The sequence below is a fragment of the Danio aesculapii genome, chromosome 20 (assembly GCF_903798145.1).
Source record: "Danio aesculapii chromosome 20, fDanAes4.1, whole genome shotgun sequence".
Taxonomy (NCBI): Eukaryota; Metazoa; Chordata; class Actinopteri; order Cypriniformes; family Danionidae; genus Danio; species Danio aesculapii.
The window spans coordinates 80,001-102,431 of NC_079454.1; the positions used below are offsets into that span (position 1 = coordinate 80,001).

Consider the following 22,431-nt stretch of genomic DNA (forward strand, 5'->3'; position numbering starts at 1 on the left):
GATTTGACTTGAGTCTGCATGATATGGGGTAAATCAGCACAGCTCTGCTTCATGAGGGTCCTGCGCGTCCACAACCACCACACAGGTGCAAAAGAGCTTTTCTTGCTTAGAGTTTTTGTCTTGTTTCTTGTCCAAATATCTCAAAAGCCTTAAATCAAGTGTAGCTGAGGCCAGCTAGTGAAGTGCAGCACAGGTAAACCTCACTCCTCTGACCTCTAAAGGTGCTCTAGTGACAGACACTAGAGGCCATGGTCTTTAACCTCCTTGGTAGGGCAACTGACTCTCATACAAAGAATCGCCGGTTCAATCCCAGCTCAGAGCGGTTGGGTAGTGTAGGACCAGCGGGGTTACAGAAGCATTTCCTCGACCAGCACAACCCATTGTCTTGTTTTCAGAAATAATAAGTCAAAATAGTCAAGTGGGATCTGTAGTTGGGATGAATGACAGGGAACGCTCTTTCCTGCAGCCTGCGAGGGACAAGGCAACACCGCTGGCGATGCTAACAGTATAATGCTGGTACACAGAGTCTGTTTGCAGCCCTGGGCAAGGTTGCAGCTGCTGGTCTCTCTCACAGACTCTCTCATCATCTACACATACACTACACAGTCCTTTTATTGTCTAGCTGAGAGATGTGTACTCTTGGCTGGAGGGCTGGGAGTCTTCTGGGAATTCATGAACCCATTCCAGAATGATTCTTCACCACATTTATTCCACCTGCTGCTTCTGCTGTATATTTACACCTTTACACAGCTTTGAAGAAGGAACAGCTCTTACTGCAGACAGAGAGCATTACATGCTTTACTTTATAACATGTTGAGAAAATGCTGAGAGAGAATAAGTTATCATTACACGTTATTAAACAATATTTGTAAAAACTCTTTTGTTTTTGTTACTAGTTATTGAAAGGCTTAACGAGGTTAATTAGGCAAGCATTGGACAACAGTGGTTTGTTCTGAAGACAACAGAAAATAATAAGGGGGCTAATAATATTGACCATAAAAATATATTAAAAGAAATGAAGACAGCTTTTATTGTAGCCAAACAAGCGAGAGCTGTGCTGTGTTCATGATCTCCTGTGCATGTGTCTGTGTCCACCTGAAGTGACCGAGCAGCAGACGAGTCCTCAAGTCTGCTTTTGTGGGTTTTTTGGGGCAACTTCTGTTCACTTGGGATGTTTTTGTGGAATATATATCATGGAGAGTTGTTTTCACCTGATTATTTCATGTATCTTGTTATTTTTGGTATTTTGTACTGAGGTATGGGTGTCATTTCTGCAATATTTATGACCACCATATTGATAATCGTCTTCTGAGACTAATCTTAAAGTGTATCTCCTCCTAAACCTTTCAAGCTACATCCTTCAAACTTTCATCAGACCTCCAAACTGGTCTGACTCCCACTTTCAGTTTTCCCTTTCAAAGTCCCATTGCTTTAACATTGGGTTAAACTTTTTGAGCTCGTAACGTTGCATCAGACTGTCGTATAGAATTAAGAATGGCCTCATTTAACTCCAATCACTGATGACCTTTCAACTTACTAGCCACACCCTAGCAACCAGATACTGTCCTCTAGCAACTGTCCCATAGACTTCCATTGTAAAAGACTGGGTTAGACTTAACACTGAATCCAACTTTGTGACTAATTCATGCTAGAAACATGCTAATTCATGCCAATTCACACTAGAATCATGCTAGCAACATTCTAATTCATGTTTAAAACATGCTAACAACATGCTAATTCATTCTGGAAACCTGCTAGCAATTTGCTAATTTATGTTAAAATGTTTCTGGCAACATGATAATTTATGTTAAAACAACTCTAGTGACATGCTGTTTCATGCTAAAGACATGCTAAGCAATGCTTGAAACATACTAATGACATGTCTTTCAGTTAATAAATCAGCCTTACAGCTCAGATTGCTGGATCACGCTCTGCCTCTGTCTTCTCCTGAAGCTGTGGACTGCTGATTGTAGAATGGCTGGTCTCTGTTTTTCAGACATGTACTGTAAGTGTGTGTGTGTGTGTGTGTGTGTGGTGTGTGTGTGCGTGTGTGTGTGTGTGTGTGTGTGTGTGTGTGTGTGTGTGTGTGTGTGTGTTTACTGAGAGTGTTTTCTCTGTTCTTCAGTTAACCTGCAGGAGTGTTTGTTGCGTAAGAAGCTTGTGTTTCCCACCTGGATGCTCTGCTAAATCCCGTTTACACATGATGGAAATCCCTGAAATCTGATTGGCTGTGGGAGAACTCAGAGCGCGGCATTAATCATAAAACACAGGACTGCAACACACACACACACACACACACGGCAGCGCTGGAGTGTGTCTCCACACCGTGTGTGTGTGTGTGTGTGTGTGTGTGTGCGTGTGTCTGTGTGTGTGTGTGTGTGTGTGTGTGTACACAGTTAAAGTCAAAGTAATTCGCTCTCCTGTGCAATGTTATTGATATTAAGTGTTTTCTAACTGTTGCTTCATTAAGAGAAGATACTTTCAGCACATTTTAGCCATAATAATTATAATAACTCATTTATTCAGTCTTCACCATGATAACAGCACTTAATACTTTACTAGTTATTAGTACTGCTATTACCACTAGTTCATACTGCTATTCAGCTTGAAGTGACATTTAAAGACTTAATTAAGGTTAATAATAACTGAGTTAATTATAATTATTAATCATAATTAATAATATATATATATATATACACTACAGGTCATAAGTTTGGGGTCAGTCGGATTGTTAAATGTTTTAAAATAAGCTTTTCCTGTTCACCAGACTGCATTTATTTCATCATAAATACAGTTCACATTGTAAAATAGTGATATGTTATTACACTATAGAATAACTGCTCAACAGCAAATTATAATTTAATTTACTCATTTAATCCAGTGAATTTAAAGATGGATTTATGGATTTTCAGCTTCATTACTCTAGTCTTCAGAGTCACATGATCCTTCAGAAATCACTCTAATATTAATTAGTATCGTTGTTATTATTAATAATAATGGTAATAGTAATAAAAGCAATAATGACTGGAGTAATCATTTCATTTGAAACTTCATACAATAAGTAATAAAAATATTTAATAAATAAGTATTTATCAATTTCTAATCAATATCAAACATTATTTTACATGTAATAATTGCCGCCTTGATGAACAGAATAATTTTATTAAAAAAAAACATTTTAAAAAAACCCAAACGTTTGACCAGGAGTGTGTGTGTATATATATATATATATTATTAATTATCTATTAATTATAACTAGAGTAATTACGCAAGTCATTAGACAACAGTAGAATTAAATAAATCTTAAACTTTTCCAGAAAACAATATTAATGAGGAATACTGTGAATATTCCCTCACTCTGGTAAACATCACATCAACTATATATATCTGATTTTATTAGTTCACATTATTTCTCGTTGATTTAAATGTCCTGTCTGTGCTCTTGTCTTGATGTGTGTGTAGGCATGAGTGGGATCACGGGTTCAGGGTATTCCTGATCCCTGCTCTAAAATAAGTTATTTGTTTTTAATGTCTGGATAAAACTTTTTCCCCTTTGATCACAAAATATTTGATGTTAAGAAACAATTAAAAGATTCTGGAGCAGTAAACATGTCAGGCTGAATAACTCAAATCATTGCATTGACTGCTGCTGTCTTCAGTAGTGTCAGAAACACTGATTTATTTACAATGGAAAACGGCATCTTTGGAGATCTTTCTGCTGGAGATACTGTTGTCCTAAAGAAACCTTACACATATCTTAGGATTGGTATAACAGACAGTTTTAGCGGGTTAAAACCTTGACTTTCCCAAACCATGGTAAACCTTGAAACCAGTTATTATCCCATGCCTATGTGTTTACAAATAACACCAGTGCTCAGTGAATTCAGGCCCTGCTGCACCTCCAATCTCAGAGAAGAACCAACCGGAAACGTCATTTGAGGCTTGAAAACTGATTTTCATCTTTGACCCAAATGAGGCTGAGATTTGAAGTTCACAACAAGTGCACTCGCTCAATAAAGTTAAGTGCACTCGCTGTGCTGAACTCTTCACACGGGCGGATTGAACTGACGTAACGTGCAGAGTGTGTGTGTGAAGCTCAGAGCAGGGATTTATGATCCAGCCTGCGGACGCACACACGCACACACACACACACACACACACACACATCTCCTCTAATCAGCATTATGGTGAGCTGGCAGCCTGCGAGTCATTTAGATTTTTCATTACACTGGCTGAGATTAGTGGACGCTCGCCTGAAATCCTGAACGCAGCTGCTTTTAGCCTCATCTTCCCAAAACCCACACCAGCAGAAACCAAACGGCCCGTTCAGCAGACCTCAGATGTCCAGGCAGATTGTGCTGAAGCTTCACCATGTCCAGCACTGTAATATCACGGCCCAGAGTGCGCTTTAAAGGGTTAATCTGAGAGCTCCAGAGACGCTCAGAGTCTAGAAGAAACATCTTCAAACGCTCTGTGTGTGTGTGTGTGTGTGTGTGTGTGTGCGTGCGTGCATGCGTGCGTGCGTGCGTGTGTGTGTGCGTGCCACAGATGCTGATGTTTCTCCTGTCTCTCCACAGGTGTGTGTCGCCACCTTCAGCCGCTGGTGGGCGGAGCCTGACGCTTGATTGACAGGCCTGTCCAGGTGAGGAACCTATGGCAGAGCAGCAGCGTGATACAGGTGAGAACGCTTCAGCAGATCAGATGTGCTGTTAAACAGATCCTGTGGTGCCCCTATCTACAAGACGAGTCTCCAGAATGTGTCTGTGGAGCTTCAGCTCATCAGGTCTTTAACAAAACACCACAATTAGGATCAAAGCCTGAAAGGGTCCGATTCAGAGAGCTAGAGAACATTATCTGCTCAACTCAAACACACACACACACACACACACACACACGAGAGAGAGAGAGACAGCAGAGACACAGAATAAGTTCTTTCCTCTCTCTCTCTCTCTGTATCGTCCTGTGTTAAAGCAGAGGTGTGTTTGTATTATTATGATTGCTGTGATCCTCCATCTTGAAGCCTGGACTCCATCACACACAGAGCTGATAACAGTGTTTATATCTGCAAATCAGGAACAAAAAGGGGAAAAAACTAAACACAAATACATGACATATACAAGTAAGCTGACGTTAATCTCTCTCAGTCACAAACATGACAGTGGACATCAGATTAAACACACACACACACACACACATGTTCTCCCCGTGTTGGCATGGGTTTCCTCCGGGTGCTCCGGTTTCCCCCACAGTCCAAACACATGCGCTATAGGGTAATTGAGGAACTAAATTAGTTGTAGTGTATGAGTGTGTGTGTGTGTGTGTGAATGAGTGTGTATGGGTGTTTCCCAGTACTGGGTTGCAGCTGGAAGGGCATCCGCTGTGTAAAACATATGTTTGAATAATTGGTGGTTCATTCCGCTGTGGCGACCCCTGATGAATAAAAGACTAAGCTGAAGGAAAATGAATGAATGAATAGTTTTAGTTATGTGTAACAGTTATTTGTGCGTGCTGTGTGTATTCTGTGTTTATAAATGAATGCATGACTAAATTGCATATTTAATATATTATAAATTGCAATAGTCTAGTGGTTAGCGCACTGACATATGGTGCAGGAACACTTCAGGACGTCCTGAGTTTGAATCCCTACCACCTGTCTCTCTCCCACTTCACTTCCTGTCTATAATACTGTCCTATCCACTTCATAAATGCAAAAAGGCCAAAAAAATAACATAAATGTAGATAAATATATATGTAAATATATTTCATTTGTTTGTACAGTGTGTGTGTGTGTGTGTGTGTATGTGTATGTGTATTTTTACATATAGACATGATTATACACACTATACACATGTATATTATGTAAATACAAAACATTTATCTTGAATGTGATTAGTCATTTGACAGCACAAAATATAATAATATAATTAATAATAATAATAATCATTGGTGGCGCTGTGGTTAGCACTGTCCAGTTTCCCCCACAGTCCAAACACATGTGAATTGGGGAAACTAAATTAGCCGTGTGTGTGAATGAGTGTGTATGGATGTTTCCCAGTGATGGGTTGCTGCTGTAAGGGCATCTGCTGTGTAAAACATATGCTGGATAAATTGGCGGTTCATTCCGCTGTGGTGACCCCTGATGAATAAAGAGACTAAGGCGAAAAAAAAAATGAATGAATGAAGGAATGAACGAACAATAATAATAGTAAAGTTGGTACCAAAAGACAAGACTGAAACTAATGTAACCCTAAACTGAGGATTACAGTCCAAATATTACTACACGACCCCAATTAACCCAAATTAATGTGTTGGGGAGAAATATTATGTAGGAAAAATCCAGACAAATATAAAAAAACAGACAAAAATAGACAATTTAGTTGATATTTTGTACATATTTATATATATATTGTTTATTTATGTTTTTTTGCAGTAACTTCATAAAGATGTTCACTGACCAGCTCTAATTTTACTGTTTAATCAGACTGTTTTGTTAAACAGCACCAAACTATATCTCCTACATTCACTGAGAGACGGATACAAATATTCATTTTCAAAAGGGCTTTTCAGGCTCATTCATGCTGAGCTCTGCACGCCTAAGCTGAGGATGTGCTTTAAAACACACTCCTGTTCTTCCCAGCGGTGTGTGTTATTCCCAGATTATCTGCCGGATCTCCAGGTCTGCCTGCTGGACGGGCTCCAGTGTTTTAATCTCTCCGCGGGACAGTAAGTGATGATAGATTATGAAGACACGGCTGATCCCTCATTGACCACGGCTTGACCTCTGAGTAATGGAGCAGTCCAGAAACCCCCTGAGCATCTCAAATTCAGCTTCAGTCCCGCCGGGCAGACCTTCAGCCTCTGAGACACCGCTGGATGACCCGCTGGCCTTTAAAGATTCCTCTCTGCAGGGAAATTACCAATGGATTCTGCTTTTGAAGAGAAGGGTCCGGCGTGGCGTCCAGAGAGAGGGAGATTTGAGTGGATTAAGATCTGTCCTGACCCCTGTGTCTCCATAAAGACCATTTCTGTGAACGCCTGATCGTCCTGCTTCAGTCTCTTCAGGAAGATTTTAAGAGTAATATAGAGCTAAAGGGGGGGGGGGGGGGCACGAGGGCTCAGTGGTTAACACTGTGGCCTCACAGCAAGAAGGTCGCCGGTTCAAGTCTCGGCTGGGTCAGTTGGTGTTTCTGTGTGTAGTTTGCATGTTCTCCCCGTGTTGGTGTGGGTTTCCTCCGGGTGCTCCGGTTTCCCCCACAGTCCAAACACATGCACTATAGGGGAACTGATCAACTAAACTGGCCACTGTGTAAATCATATGCTGGAAAAGTTGGTGGTTCATTCCGCTGTGGCAACCCCTGATGAATAAAGAGACTAAGCCGAAGGAAAATGAATGAGTGGATATACCTAAAATATATCATTATTGCAATAATAGTGTATGTGATATGAGTTTATTTTAAATAAATGCAATAAATTAAGTGAATCTTATGTTCCGAGTGTTCGTGTGCTGCATACACAGGCTGCTTATCCAAATCTGACCAGATGGGGTCGGCCATAGCAGAAACAAAGAGGAAAGTTTCACAGACAGAATAATAAACGTATAATAAACTCATTTTACAACTAAATTCACACACACACACACACACACACACACACACACACACACACACACACACACACACACACACACACACACACACACACACACACACACACACAGTACAATATGCAGTGAAACCGTCCATGACCCTATAAAAAATAACAACCATAAGAATCTGAAATTTGAGCATAATAAGAACTAAAAAGACAGATAATGTCAGATAACTGTAGAAATAAAAGTTATATATATATAGGAAAATAGATCAAATGTGTATATAAAAGGGTTAGTTACACAAAGCATAAGTGTTTCTAACAAAGTGATTAAAGAGAGGAAAGTGTGTCCCCTGCGGGTGGTTTGACTTGTCTTCCTTGTGTGGCCGTGACAAATATACTGCCAAACTTACCTTCCTCCATTATTTAGAACAAAGTGAGAGATACAAACAAGAATGGCCACTAGAGCCCTGCTCCTTTGTGTTTTGGCTAAAGAAAATGTACATCCAGGATTAACTACAAAAGAGACCGAATCAGAGTCCAGATCATAGGCAAGACCAGTGTTGGGCAATAACGTGTTACTAGTAATGCATTACTGTATCGCCATTACTTTATACAGTAACTATTACTGTAACGCAGTGCTTCTCAAACCAACTACCACCACCTTTTTCACCAACTACCACCTCAGAAAAAAACGGTCTCTCCCAGTACCCCCATAATGAGCAGTACTGAAATGCAGTAGTGTAGTAGGCCTATTTAAGCAGCTACAGCTCAAAAACAAGTCAGATTCATTCTTATTATTAAGAATATGTATTATTGTCAGCCACTTTAACCATTATAGATTAAACATTAACTGTGCTTGCAGACAAAAATAAAAAACAAAAGAAGTTTTAAATTAAATGTGCTTTTATAAGTTAATGAAAAATGGCAGTGTTCTTACAAAGTAAAAAGAAAACTGCTGAACTTGTAGAGTATTAATGTACTGCTCGAGACAGAATACCCAGGAGGATCAGAGCTGGATGTAATGATAACACAATAACAACACCTTCTCTCTGGTTCAGCACTCTCGCTATAGCAATCAGTCGACGATGAATATAACGACACCAACAGCAGAACCAATGTTGTGAGGCTCAGAAATAAAACACAGTTGCCATTGTGAAATATGTAGAAATAACCAACACAATCTCACAGCAATTCGTAACGTTTTGATTTAGTGGCTAATTCGTATGAATTCGTATGATCTAATTCGTACAATATAGTACGATTTGCTCATCCCCCAAGTGACGGTTGGGTTTAGGGGTGGGGTTAGGTGCCACGCCTCCTTTTTAAAATCATACAATTTATACGACTGAACTCGAATTCATACGAATTAGCCATTAAACTGACAAAACGTAAAATACTTACGTTTTCTCGTGAGATCAGGCTGGAAATAACACACAACATGTTTACTCTATTCCCAATTAATCTATATTGTCTTTTGATGAGGTAATTTGGGGGCTTTGCATCTAGAGCTCCATCGCACAGATGGGGACACAAAAATAACGATAAGAAGCCGCTTTGTGCAGCTTGTACTTGTATATTTCAGTCAAATAAGTGTTGCTTTTCATTACCTTACTGTTATTGGCTGTTTTTAAAAAGGGGGAGGAGCTACACTATGTTACCACCCTCTCTTCATGTTTCAGTTAATATTACGTCAAACATCAAATAAACGTGCACATTTCACTTCACAGGATCTTCACAGCCTACATGTGTGCAGCTTGACGGTGTTTAGATTTAATCTGCTCAGTAACACTTCACCTGTGTGTTTTGCTGATGAAGCTGTGCTTTGTAAGTTAGTTATATCATGATGGCAGCATTATTGATATGGCAGATTTCCTCCGTCTGCAGCAGAGAGCAGGTCTTTGAGATGAGCGTCGGCTGGGCTTGTTTCGTCAGTGTTGTATGCTCATGGCGATCATCATTATTTCAGTAAGATGAACAGACTCGTGCTGCTGTTCCTGAGAAGATGAAGATGTGCAGCTCAGCAAACAGAAAGCAGCTATTATTAGAGGGAAAGTGAGGCCACCGAGAGTTTTCCACCATTCAGCAACAGCTCTGCGCATCACATGATAATGAAGCGTGTGTGTGTGTGTGTGTGTGTGTGTGTGTGTGTGAGAGAGAGAGAGAGAGTCTATTCATAGCTGATGAAGACTCCAGCTCTGCTTGCGTCTCTGCTTCCTCTGGATCCTGACAGGCCAGTTTCCCTCTTAAAGCTCCTCTTATTGTGTTGTTCTCTGGTGTGTGTTCTCTGCTTGTGTTGTGTGTTCATTCTGAGTCTCTAGTGAAACACTTTACAGCTGCAGCTCCTTTATAGGGCCCCTAATGTGCTCATTCAGAGATTGAGAGTGCTGTATTTCAGGTCTGCTCTACATTTACTGTATGTTCATAACATTATTATTCCAAATATGAAAATTCTCTACATCTGCAGCTGCTCTTTCCCTCAGCCTGAAACTGCTGCACTTCCTTACTGTCTAAAGCCCCACCTTCTGAGAAACCCTGCTCTGATTGGTCAATTGACTAGCCAAAGTCTGCTCTGATTGGTCAGCTGGCCTCATTCTGCGCTGATTGGTAAGGTGTTTTTAGTCTGCTGTGATTGGTCAGGTGTCTTCACTCTGCTCTGATTGGTCAGGGGTCTTCAGTCTGCTGTGATTGGTCAGGTGTCTTCAGTCTGCTCTGATTGGTCAGGTGTCTTCAGTCTGCTCTGGTTGGTCAGGTGTCTTCAGTCTGCTGTGATTGGTCAGGTGTCTTCACTCTGCTCTGATTGGTCAGGTGTCTTCAGTCTGCTCTGATTGGTCAGGTGTCTTCAGTCTGCTCTGATTGGTCAGGTGTCTTCTATCTGCTCTGATTGGTCAGGTGTCTTCAGTCTGCTCTGATTGGTCAGGTGTCTTCAGTCTGCTCTGATTGGTCAGGTGTCTTCAGTCTGCTGTGATTGGTCAGGTGTCTTCAGTGTGCTCTAATTGGTCAGGTGTCTTCAGTCTGCTGTGATTGGTCAGGTGTCTTCAGTCTGCTCTGATTGGTCAGGTGTCTTCAGTCTGCTCTGATTGGTCAGGTGTCTTCAGTCTGCTGTGATTGGTCAGGTGTCTTCAGTGTGCTCTAATTGGTCAGGTGTCTTCAGTCTGCTGTGATTGGTCAGGTGTCTTCAGTCAGCTCTGATTGGTCCTGTCACATCAGTCTGCTGTGATTGGTCAACCACAGTATGACGCCTCTTACCATAATGATCTGGCAGGGCTTCATCAGCAGCTGTGGGCAGGATCATCTGGAATATGGCGTTGCATTAATTCTACATATAGTGTTTTTGCCCTCACAAGTAGTGTCTCACCAACACAGTGCTGTAGCTAAATCACAGACATCATGTCACCACTACAACTGAAGCATTCAGGTGAAGCTTTTTACTTCATTCAGCATGAACCTTTTGAATAATATATTTAAACAACTGTATTAACTGCTTAAGGAAAAGAGCGATTAAGGCTAATCAGTGTCAGTGTGACTGGCTAACATCATAGCATAAGAGGAGGTACCAGTGCTCTGCTAATGCACATGACCAAAGGCTGTAGATGCTGTCAATGGGGAAAAATAAAGTGGTGAGTATGGCCACACAGTGAAGGAAGTCCCGCCTTCAGGTAAAAATAGCCAATCGTGAGTCTTCATAGCCTTGTGTGGGGGAGGGGTCTGTACAGAGTTGCTTGTTTGTTAGCCCTGTCGTTTGGTCAATGCTGTGTGTCTGTGTTGATTCTGTCAGCAGAAAAACACCACACACATGCAGCAGCACATATGGCGTCCTCAGTGTCGTCCTGCAGTCTTTGCTCAGGTTTCGTCTCTGTTATTCAGTGTTTATAACAGCATGCTCTGGTTACCATGGAAACAGGCGTAAAGAAGATCAGTGTTGTGTCGATGTGCAAATGCAGTAGCTACGAGACGACAGTACTGGGCAGGTCACTTCAGGTTGTGTCACTGATGTGTAAGCAGTTTTGGACTGTGGTCTCGGATGAGCTGCAAATATGGCCACCGAATGGACAAAGTTTCCTTGAAAGCGACTTTGGCATGACTCAGTGTTGGCCAGAGACACATACACCTTCACTAAGCTGACCTGTTGTCTGGAGCCGCTCCAGCTCTTGAGGAGTCTGCATCCGCGGTAGTCATCTTCAACATCCTGAGCAGCTTTTCAGACAATCAGCTGCTCCGGCTACTGCCATCGCCTGGACAAAACCTCAGTTGAAGAGCTAGAAGTTGAGATTTTCCTCTCATCTGTAAACCTGCTCATGTGCTGAATGTTGCATAACCTGCTTTCTGGAGAATCAGCCTGTTGAAGAGGAGCATCTCCAGGCCATCAGACAGACAGACAGACAGACAGACAGACAGACATGCAGACCATCAGACAGACAGACAGACAGACAGACAGACAGACAGACAGACAGACAGACAGACAGACAGACAGACAGAGATTAAACTGTTTCTCTGTTTCAGAGATCTCTGACTGCTGCAGAACAAACACAAGGCCTGAGATTCTCTTTCACTTGTCTGCAAGTGGCTGTTTTTGAACACATCCGTCTTCTTTGATTATGGAAATGTTGTTTTGTAGGTGGATGTGATATTGATTATGATGTTATTGATCATGTACACATGATTGGATTGGGTTGTTTTTAATGATAGAGAATTTAATTAATGATGTAATGTGATTGGCGATTAAAAAAGACGGTGGAGGGAGAAATTAGTCTCTCACTGAGGACGGTGTTGAGCCGAAGCCTTTGCGTTATATTTCCCGAAGAATGCGAAATAAAAATATAGCGCAGTTACTGAATGAGTGCAGATCGTGAGCTGTAGAGTTACTCTGTTTATAAGATCAACTCACCTAAATCAAACAGCAGGAGCGCAGTGCATACTTCACTTATTTTATATGAATATAGCAGTGCTTGCTATAAATGATGATCTCTGCACTTATCATTCTGCAAAAAATCAGTTGCCCTCATAATCTTTATTTAAATATCAGAATCTTCCCTCCCCCTTGAAGTTTCGAGTTTCTTTAGGAAGGAGCTATCAGTAATTTAGGGCGGGGCCATCAATCCTTTAGGGTGGGGCTATCAGTCCTGTAGAATAGTACTATCAGTCATTTATGGCGGATCTATCAGTCCTTTACATCAGAGCTATCAGTTCTTTAGAGCAGGGCTATCAGTCATTTAGGGTGGAGCAATCAGTCCTTTAGGGCGGAGCTATCAGTCCTTTAGAGCGGGGCTATCAGTCATTTAGGGCGGAGCTATCAGTCCTTTAGGGCGGAGCTATAAGTCCTTTAGGGCAGGGCTATCAGTCCTTTAGGGAGGAGCTATGAGTCCCTTAGAGTGGGGCTATCAGTCCTTTAGGACGGAGCTATAAGTTGTTTAAGGAGGAGTTAGCAATTATTTAAGGCGGAGTTATCAATTCTTTAGGGTGGAGTCATCAGTTCATTAGGGCGGAACTATCAGTCCTATGGAGCGGGGCTATCAGTCCTTTAGGGCGGAGCTTTTAGTCATTTAGGGAGGGGCTATATCAGTGAATATCTCATTTCTGCTCTGCCTACATTCATTGGATAATCTTCCTTCATTTTGTTAGCCATGATTCAATCAGTTCCCAAAGGATGAAATCCTGCACCACCCTACATTATTTCTCATTTTAGGGTCATTTGAATGGGATATACATCAGGATATGTGAAAAAGAACAGTCTTAACTTCTGTTTCATGGCGACTTTAAAATAGGCAACACGAGCATGTCTCTTTTGTCTGACGTCTTCCCTCAGGTAGATATCTGTGTCTGTCACAGACGCTCATGAATGTTAATGGTTGCTTGCGTTGGCTGAAATCGGATGCGCTGATGAACGTTGCTGTCGCCCACCACCATAGCAGGCAGATGGTGCAGTCCTCTAATGCTGATGGTAACAGGAGGAATCTGGAGAAAGTCCGTCTCTAACTCTCCTTCTGAAGACGTGCTCAGTGTGTATTCGCTGCTCTCCTTCTTCACAGGACTCTTCAGATTTGATCTTTATTTGTGTTCCTTTTACACCCTGTTTACACCGTATTACTACATGCATCCACAATGGAATGAATACAGCCAGACTACAGAACACAGCTGTCCTTCTAATCATACATCAGCGTTCCTGCATTACTCTGTCTGCGTGATTGAGAGATCTGCAGGTCTTGTTGAGGTGTCCAGTGGGATTAGCATGATCTGAATAGTTTGATCAGTGTTGGACTGTTTTCTTTCTTGGCTTTTGTACTGCAGATTCAGTAATTGTGTGGTAAATATTCAGATGTTATTGTGCCGCTGCTGTCACTGACACATTACGCAGGGATTATGGGTGTGTTTCCTGTGAGATCCCAGTAAAGCTGCTCAGTGGAGAATGACGTGTCTCTGTGCTGTGTGTCACTTCAGACGCTCTGCTGGCGGTAATGCGCTTCTCTAAATGCTGTTTTCTACACCGCTGGAGCGAATAAACCCATGATAGTGAAGGGTTCACAGGTGATCGGCTGACTTCACTGAAGGAATATGTGCGAGACAGAAAGAAAGACAAAATTCAGGTGTTATTGCTTTTCTGTTAAAGTCAAAAAGCAGCAGGAGGAGATCAGATTGTTGGATTATGAATGACGGATTGTGATTAGCAAATATTGACCACCGGCTTCAGATTCATTAATTTTGTGCAGGCATTGTGTAATTAAAACAGAAAGGCTAGCTGCTACTCATAATGTACTTTGCATTCATCCGTTTTATGTCAATATCAGTGTATTCTGCGATGAGCTCAGCATACAGATGAAGGAGATGAGCTTGTGTATGTGAATGTGCCACTCACACACACACACACACACATGTGGAGATGATCAGAGCACATATGTACAGTATATGTATCTGCAAACGGCTGACCCTGTGCAGTGTTATCTATCTCTATTCGCCAGGTGTTGATGTGGACTGAAGCCCAGCAGGTGCACAGCAGTTCAGTGTCTCGCTCCAGGGACGCATTAACCAACAATCAAACACGCTTTACTGCGTCACGCTAACCGGATTAACTGCTGCTTCTTTGGCTGCTTATTAAATGTTCTGATATGCATCACTAATCGAACTGTTTTGTTAACGTTTAATCAACAGAGGAGTCACATCATCTTTATTTCTATAGCACTTTCACAATCTAGATTGTGTCAAAGCAGCTTAACATGAATGAAGAAAAGAGAATAAAGACTGTGGGACATTCCAGCATGTCAGGCAGGCAGGACAGTAGTGTAGAAGTGCTGGTGTAGTACTAGTTAAAATAAAACCGATTCAGTTCATTTTAATGCAGATGTCACATGCTGAAAGACGATGCACCCATGCACAGCTCTACCAGTCCCAACCAATGACAGGGGACAGATATAACCCTTTTGTTTCTGTCGTGTTGCATCTATTGCGTGAAAATTGCTTGACACTGGAATTTTGTCAAGTCACATGGTTTCCCATAGGAAAGCCTGTCTAAGCAGAATGTGTCTGTAGCTCCGCTCACGGTCTGCCTCTTTGCCCTTGTTTGGTATCCCCCGGTCAGCGCAATGACGCGTGAACAAAATGGTGACGGTTGGTCACGCCTACTTTCAGCTTCATTTGCGCTCGTCAGAAACCTATGGGTGACGTCACAAATTCTATGTCCATATCTTTCACAGTCTATGGCTTTAATACAGCACTGGACATCTGGTCACCCTGTGTCTACTACAAATTATTTCAAGACTCTCAGTCTCAGATATACAGTGTGTATACTGTGCATCACGGAGCTGTTCGCCTGATCTCAGGCCTGTGTTTCATCTTCAGGCATTTACTGCCCCTCTTCAGCAGTCCAGTCAGATTACAGGCCAAAAGAAGCCTTAAAGGTGCTGCGTCTACATTTTGGTCTCTTCTAAAGCATTGTTCTGCTTTGTGTTGGAATGTGTCTTTGTTTTGCTCTCTATAATCAGCCCACTGCCACTTTACTTGATTATATTTCACCACCCTGGAAGGCTCTCAATGTATGCGGCCGTGGCAGTAGCAGCATTCACAGCTCAGCAGAGAAGTTAGATTCAAAATGATCTGTTGTGGTCCTACCCATTGTTGATGATACTTATGCCTCATGTTTCCAGAAGAAAGGTTGAACAATCTTGAAAGAGCCCTTGCAGGCGGCTACACACCTCTTTCCATCTTTATATTCAGACAGACGCCTTAGAGAGGTTAAAGTAAGACTACACTGGAGCTTTTCCACTGCACAGTACAGTCCTGTTTGGCATACTTTTCTTGTGGTTCACTATTGTGCCAGTACCTGATACATCACTCAGTACCACCTAAGCTGAGGTTTCCAACAAGTCGTGCAGTTAATAAAATGTGCAGATACTGATTGAGAGAGAACTGTCAGTGGATCAGCAGGTCAGCAATATGGTGGTCAGTATTCAAGGTGTAAATGTTCCTCTAGTTGTGAAACGTCTGTCCGAGTGTGTGTAATCTGCCCAGGTGAGGAGGAGTGTGAGAGGAGAGAAGAAAAGGCTCAAGGCACTGAACTGTAATCCACACATCTTTATAGTCTCCTTTATTTCTTTGGTAAATTATGCTGCACGTTTCTCATCAGAGATAAGCAGTCAAGGTTCATTATTATAAAATAAGTTCAGAATATAATTTTTGGGTCTTTTAGGCAGATAGTTTAGTTCAGTTCACTAAGAATAGATGTGCTTGACTGAAGAGCATGCTCCACTCACTCTAAACCTTGGGTGAAAGCAGGCTCAGTCAGGAGACCAGTTCTGCTCCAGCCAGAGCAATGAAGAGGCATAGGTGGAGGATGACTGGTTTATCAGAGGCCTTGAGCATGAATTATAATAATAAAAATAACTATAATAAAATACTTTTATTCATCATTTTTCCCCGTTGCAGTAATTGGCAGCTGTGCTAATGGCAGTCAGTTTTTCTCATCCTTCCTTCTCTTTAATCTTCTCTCTCTTGCTTTCTGTTGTGCAGTTTGCACTACTGACTGCAATTAGGAGCAGCTCATTAGCTGAAGTGTCCTCTATTTCTCAGAGTCTAATCAGGGAAAATCCTCCTCCAGTGTCTCTGTCTCTCTTCTCATGGTCTGAAGGTGATGGGGTGTCTGCACTCAGACAAATGTCTCACCTCTCGCCAAGCACATTAATGAACTTGTCACCCAACAAAATGTGTAATATTAGCCTTACACTGGCCCGGCAGAGGCAGACAGCAAACACAGATTGTGAGAAACAGAAGTCTTTAAGGATGAAATCATGTTTTTAAAGATGTAAATATTTGTTCAGATGCTTCACACATGCTGTGTCTGCCACACCCAGAGCTTCTGCATTCTCACTGCATGTGTGCTCCTCTCGCTGCGGCACTGAGAATACAGCTCTGGCCTCAGCCGGTTATTGCAGAGCATCGCATGCAACTCAGCAGAAAACACTCTGAAAATGGGCTTTTATGAAGCAGTACACAGCACAGAAGGGCAGCACACAGTCAATCAACATCACTTCTATGTTTAGGGTTACCGTTAATTATCATTCCTGTAAATTAGATTTCGTGATGATGAAGTTTGTAATGGCTCTCAATAGCTCACTTCTGACAACAGATTTATCATTTATATTCAGTGTGGTTCTCCAGAAATCACTTTACTTTAGTTCAGCAAATGCTACAATAATAATAATAATAACAATAACAATAACAATAACAATAACAATAACAATAACAATAATAATAACAATAATAATAACAATAACAATAACAATAACAATAACAATAATAATAACAATAACAATAACAATAATAATAACAATAACAATAACAATAACAATAATAATAACAATAATAATAAACATTATTTTCATATAGCACTTTAAATGTAGCATCTCAAGGCACTTTACAGACATGAAATGTGCAGCAGTAAAAGACACAAGGGAAAATGCAAATAAAAATCATTAAAAGCACATAAAATAATAATAATAGATCTAAAAATCATATAAAAACCTAATAAAAGCTGCCATAAAAAGCTGCAAATTGAAAGCATCATATTAACCTTCTGCTGAAGGCACAGAACTGCAGACACAAGATGTGTCTCCACGGCCTTACAGCACAACCATTCTGCAAGCTTGTAACACACATGCACAAGTATTCAGCTGCTTGATTATGGTTCCAAACTGTGTTCAGAAATCTAGAAAGATAAGCACATGCACAAGCCTCATAGCAACCGTCACAGACACCTGATGCAAAATCTACATGCTTTCTCTGAGGAGGATGATTAACCTTTGTGTATTGTTGTCTTCCAGGTCCCTCAGCGTGAATCTACCATGGACCACGGGCTCTGTCAGATGCTGGTCCTTGGTATGGTTGCCGTGATGGCCCGAGCGTGCCCCAAGTACTGTGCATGCCAGAACCTGTCTGAGTCGCTGGGGACCCTGTGCCCGGCCAAAGGCCTGCTCTTCGTGCCGTCTGATATAGATCGCAGCACCGTGGAGCTCCGGCTGGGGGGGAACTTCATCCTGAGAATCACACAGCAGGACTTTGCCAACATGACAGACCTAGTAGACCTTACGCTCTCCCGCAACACCATCAGCTACATTCAGCCCTTCTCATTCGGGGACCTGGAGACTCTCCGCTCTCTCCATATGGATAACAACCGTTTAACGGAGCTGGGTCCAGATGACCTGCGAGGACTGATTAGCCTGCAGCACCTCATCCTCAACAACAACCAGCTGAGCCGTGTTTCTGAGCGGGCGTTTGAAGACCTTGCAGCCACGCTGGAAGATCTGGACCTGTCCTACAACAACCTTCAGGCTCTGCCCTGGCATTCAGTGCGGCAGATGATCAACCTACACCAGCTGAGCCTGGACCACAATTTGCTGGACTACATTCCTGAGGGCACTTTCGTGGATCTGGAAAGGTTGGCCCGCTTAGACCTCACCTCTAACCGACTGCAGAAGCTCCCACCGGATCCTATTTTTGCCAGAGCGCAGGATTCAGAGGTGATGACCACACCGTTCGCTCCTCAGCTCTCACTCAGTATTGGAGGGAATCCGCTGCACTGCAACTGTGAACTGCTGTGGTTCCGGCGTCTGGAGAGAGACGATGACCTGGAGACCTGCGCATCGCCTCCTGGCCTGAAGGGTCGCTACTTCTGGAACGTTCGGGAGCATGAGTTTCTGTGCGAGCAGCCACTGATTACTCAACACACCCACAAGTTGCTGGTTCTGGAGGGACAGACTGCCAGCCTGCGGTGTGATGCCATCGGAGATCCCATCCCAACCATACACTGGGTCACTCCTGAAGATCGATTGCTGGGGAATTCTTCTCGCACAGTGGTGTATCGCAACGGGACTCTTGAGATCTTGATCACCACGTCAAAGGACTCCGGGACCTTCACCTGCATTGCAGCCAACCTGGCCGGCGAATCAACAGCTTCCGTGGAGCTGTCTATTATTCAGCTGCCACACATAAGCAATGGCACAGGACAGGCATCGCAACCCAAGTCCCGCCTGTCAGACATTACAGGCGGCTCCAGGACCAATAAAGGCATTCCCAAAGGTCAACCAGAGAAAGCGGTGTCTGTGTCAGAGGTGACTGCAGTGGCGGCCCTGGTCAGGTGGACTGTCGGCAAGACTGCTCCCAAAGTCAAGATGTTCCAGCTCCAGTACAACTGCTCAGATGATGAGGTGCTCATCTACAGGTATGCAACACAGTGGCTTTAGTTACATTTGAAGAGCTCTGACAGAAATGCTGACCCAGGAGAAAGATGATTTAGCAAGCTGTAGGGATTCGGGTGGTTGGTTTGATCGGTGTAGGCCAAGGGTGTCAAACTCAGTTTCTAAAGGGTTGCAGCCCTGCAGAGTTTAGCTCCTATCCTGCTCCAATACAGAATGAGCTGGATCAGGTGTGTTTAACTAGGGTTGAGTCTGAACTCTGTCCAGGACCTGAGGTTGACACCCCTGATGTATGTGGTTATTTATTTAATCTGTAAATGGTAAATTGCACTTAGGACAGTTAGTGAGGCGTACATTTGTAACCTGTAGCTGTCTGCAGGATTTGTTCCTCACCCTTTAGTATGTCCACTTCACTGATCTATTACGTAGTTCTGTAATTCTTCTTATCATTTAATTGCTTACTCATAAAACTCCAGCTTCTCTTCTACCCTCTCCTCCTCTGTCCTCTCATCTCTCTTCACTATTCACTGACTGAGGGGATTCTGAGGCTCTGTGGCTGGATAGTCTGTCAGTCCTCTGCTCTTTGATGGGGTAATCGTATATTACAGCAGCAGCTACAGTGCTGGATTATAAAGGGAAGCCAGACAGAGGCAAAATCAAATTACTTAACGTCAGTAAAGCAATTCAGCCATTAGGATCTGAAGAAACTGCTAGGCTCAGCTCATAGGGAGCGATTCTGTGTGGCATCTTTATCAGAGACGTCCATATTGTGCCAGCGTGACAGAACACATTATTGACTGGTTTCTTCATAATGGCTCGATGAGGCACTCTGGGAAATGTGTTTTAAACAGCACACTGACGGATAAATAAGCAGCTCCTTGATTTTTAGGATGAGTCTGTACTCACAGTAAAAATGCAGTGAAATCACAGCCTATCAGAGGTGTGAGGGTGTGATCTCTCTGTTTTGCATGCTTTCTCTCACAGAAGAGCGGGATGTAATAAGAATAAGAACACACACGTTGTGTTTTGGATGAATCCTGCTGAATGATGAATTCTCCACAGGGATGCTTCTCCACAGGGTGTCCTTTTGTGACATTTTAAAGATTTGTCAGCATTTGACACCAGTTAACATGTGGAATAGTGTTGGGGCTGAGTGTTGGTGTGTGTGCCATACTGTATAATAAACAGAAGAGAGCACTGTTTCTCATTGACCACTCATAGACAAATGTCTTCCTCTCACTGATCTCATACTGAAGGATCAAGTGTCTGTAAACGTCTAACCCAGGGCTGCCCAAACTCGGTCCTGGAGGGCTGATGTCCTGCATATTATAGTTCCATCTCCAATGAAACAGACCTGAACCAACTAATCTAGGTTTACTAGAAAGCTCCAGGCAGGTGTGTTGAAGAAAGCTTGAGCTGAACTGTGCAGGACACCGGCCCTCCAGGACCGAGTTTGGACACCCCTGGTCTAACCTATAGTCACATTTGCTGATTCCTCACTAGTAAACGTGTGTCAGATGAGCATCTGCTTCATCAGGTCTGGAAGCCAGGCGTGTCAGCTTTAAGCTGAAGTGTGTCATTAGTGTGTCACTGTGCCAAACGGCCATCAGTCAGTCAAGCAGATGCGGTTTCTGAGCTCGACTGCACAACTGCACACTTTAGAGCGTGTCTTCCAGATGTGATGAAACATTGTTAATCTGACGCATATTTAAGTTGGAGCAGTGTGTGTGTGCGTGCGTGCGTGCGTGCGTGCGTGCGTGCGTGGATGTGTTTTTGTGTTCAGACACCAATCAATCAAGCAGTGCCTCATTCATTCTGCCTCAGTGGCTCATCTTCAGCTTCAGTAATGTGTGTTCGGCTGGAGCATTTTGGGATTGGGTGACAAGTTGTGTTTATTCAAACTTCAGCAGCTTCAGGCACGTGTCAGTCTAACTGCTCAAGCAGATTTAATGCAGCACATCAAACCAAAACCACGAGCCCGAGGTGTTCTTTAATTATGCTTTTACGCATGACATTTTACACGTTGGTGTGCACGCTCACTGCTGCCCTTTGTTTAGTCAGCAGACATCCAACATCAGTGAAAAGCAGGAGTAAAAACCCTCCTGATGTGCACTGGCATATGAAGGAACACGGTGTAGGTTATTAAATTAATATCTCTAAACTGCTTTCAGTGTTGGAGCAGCTCTTTAATAATAAATGCATATTCTTGGACAATTCAAATGTGTTTAGCATTTAAGCCTGTTGTAGGAGACTCCAGCACAATAGCAGGACACTTGATGCCATATGCTAATAAAAGACAATAGATTAATCTTACCAGCTGCTGTGTTTGCTCGGACATCGCTGTGCATAATGTAATATAAGGTTTTTTCATTTAATTTATTTTTATTTTACACACTGAAAGTAGTGAAAGCGTCCAAGTTCACTCTGGCCGCCCTGGCGACAACACTGTCTGCCTTCAGCTCCGGCGGCGAGAGCGTCAGAATTCGCTTCATTGATCTCCTATTTTAAGGGGCCGTTGCAGCATATCAGTTACATTCCTGCATAAAACATGCTATCTAGCGTGGAAATGTTGCGCACTTCTTCTCAAATTCCTTTAACAATGGAAGATCAAGTAGCATGTGGTGTGACTTTGCTCCACTTAATTATCCAATATGTGTCCATATGTCTGAAATATCCTGAAGGAGCAGTACTGTCGCATTTTTTAAAGATAAACATATAACGTTACAACATTAAAGCACATCAGTAACTTCTTTAATGCATTTCCAGTAAATAATTGGAAATCCGGTGACTGCAGTAATCAAACTCTTGGGAATAACTGTGGTCGGAACCGAAGTTCACAGGTCTGTTCTCTGGACTCTTAAGTGGTGGACTTCTTCATTCTGATTGCTTGCCGCCGAACCGTGTCATAGCTCATTACCATAAAGTTGACTTGATGTTAACTCTCCTCGATGCCCACACCGGCAAAGATGCGCCGCGCTGCTCCTCGCCGCCGGCTCTCATTGAAAATGAATGACTTCGGGCTACTTTGACTCTCGCCGCTTTCAGTGTGAACGTACGGTTAGTCTTCATGCTCTGCTTTTATAGTTTTTATACATTTATACAAAAAATAGATTTGTACGTAGATCACTGACGAGAGTGTTTGCTTCTTCTAGTGGAAATACAG

At 42.6% G+C, this 22,431-nt stretch overlaps 1 protein-coding gene across 1 annotated transcript in view; it reads left to right on the plus strand.

Moving 5' to 3' along the window:
* lrfn2b (leucine rich repeat and fibronectin type III domain containing 2b) overlaps positions 1-22,431 on the plus strand; it is an 83,158-nt gene that overhangs the window by 53,615 nt on the left and 7,112 nt on the right. Inside the window, exons 2-3 of the mRNA XM_056445264.1 lie at positions 4,578-4,678; positions 17,898-19,294. Coding sequence (XP_056301239.1) covers positions 17,919-19,294 — 1,376 coding nt within the window. The 5' untranslated portion in view covers positions 4,578-4,678; positions 17,898-17,918. The remainder of the gene's footprint in view (positions 1-4,577; positions 4,679-17,897; positions 19,295-22,431) is intronic.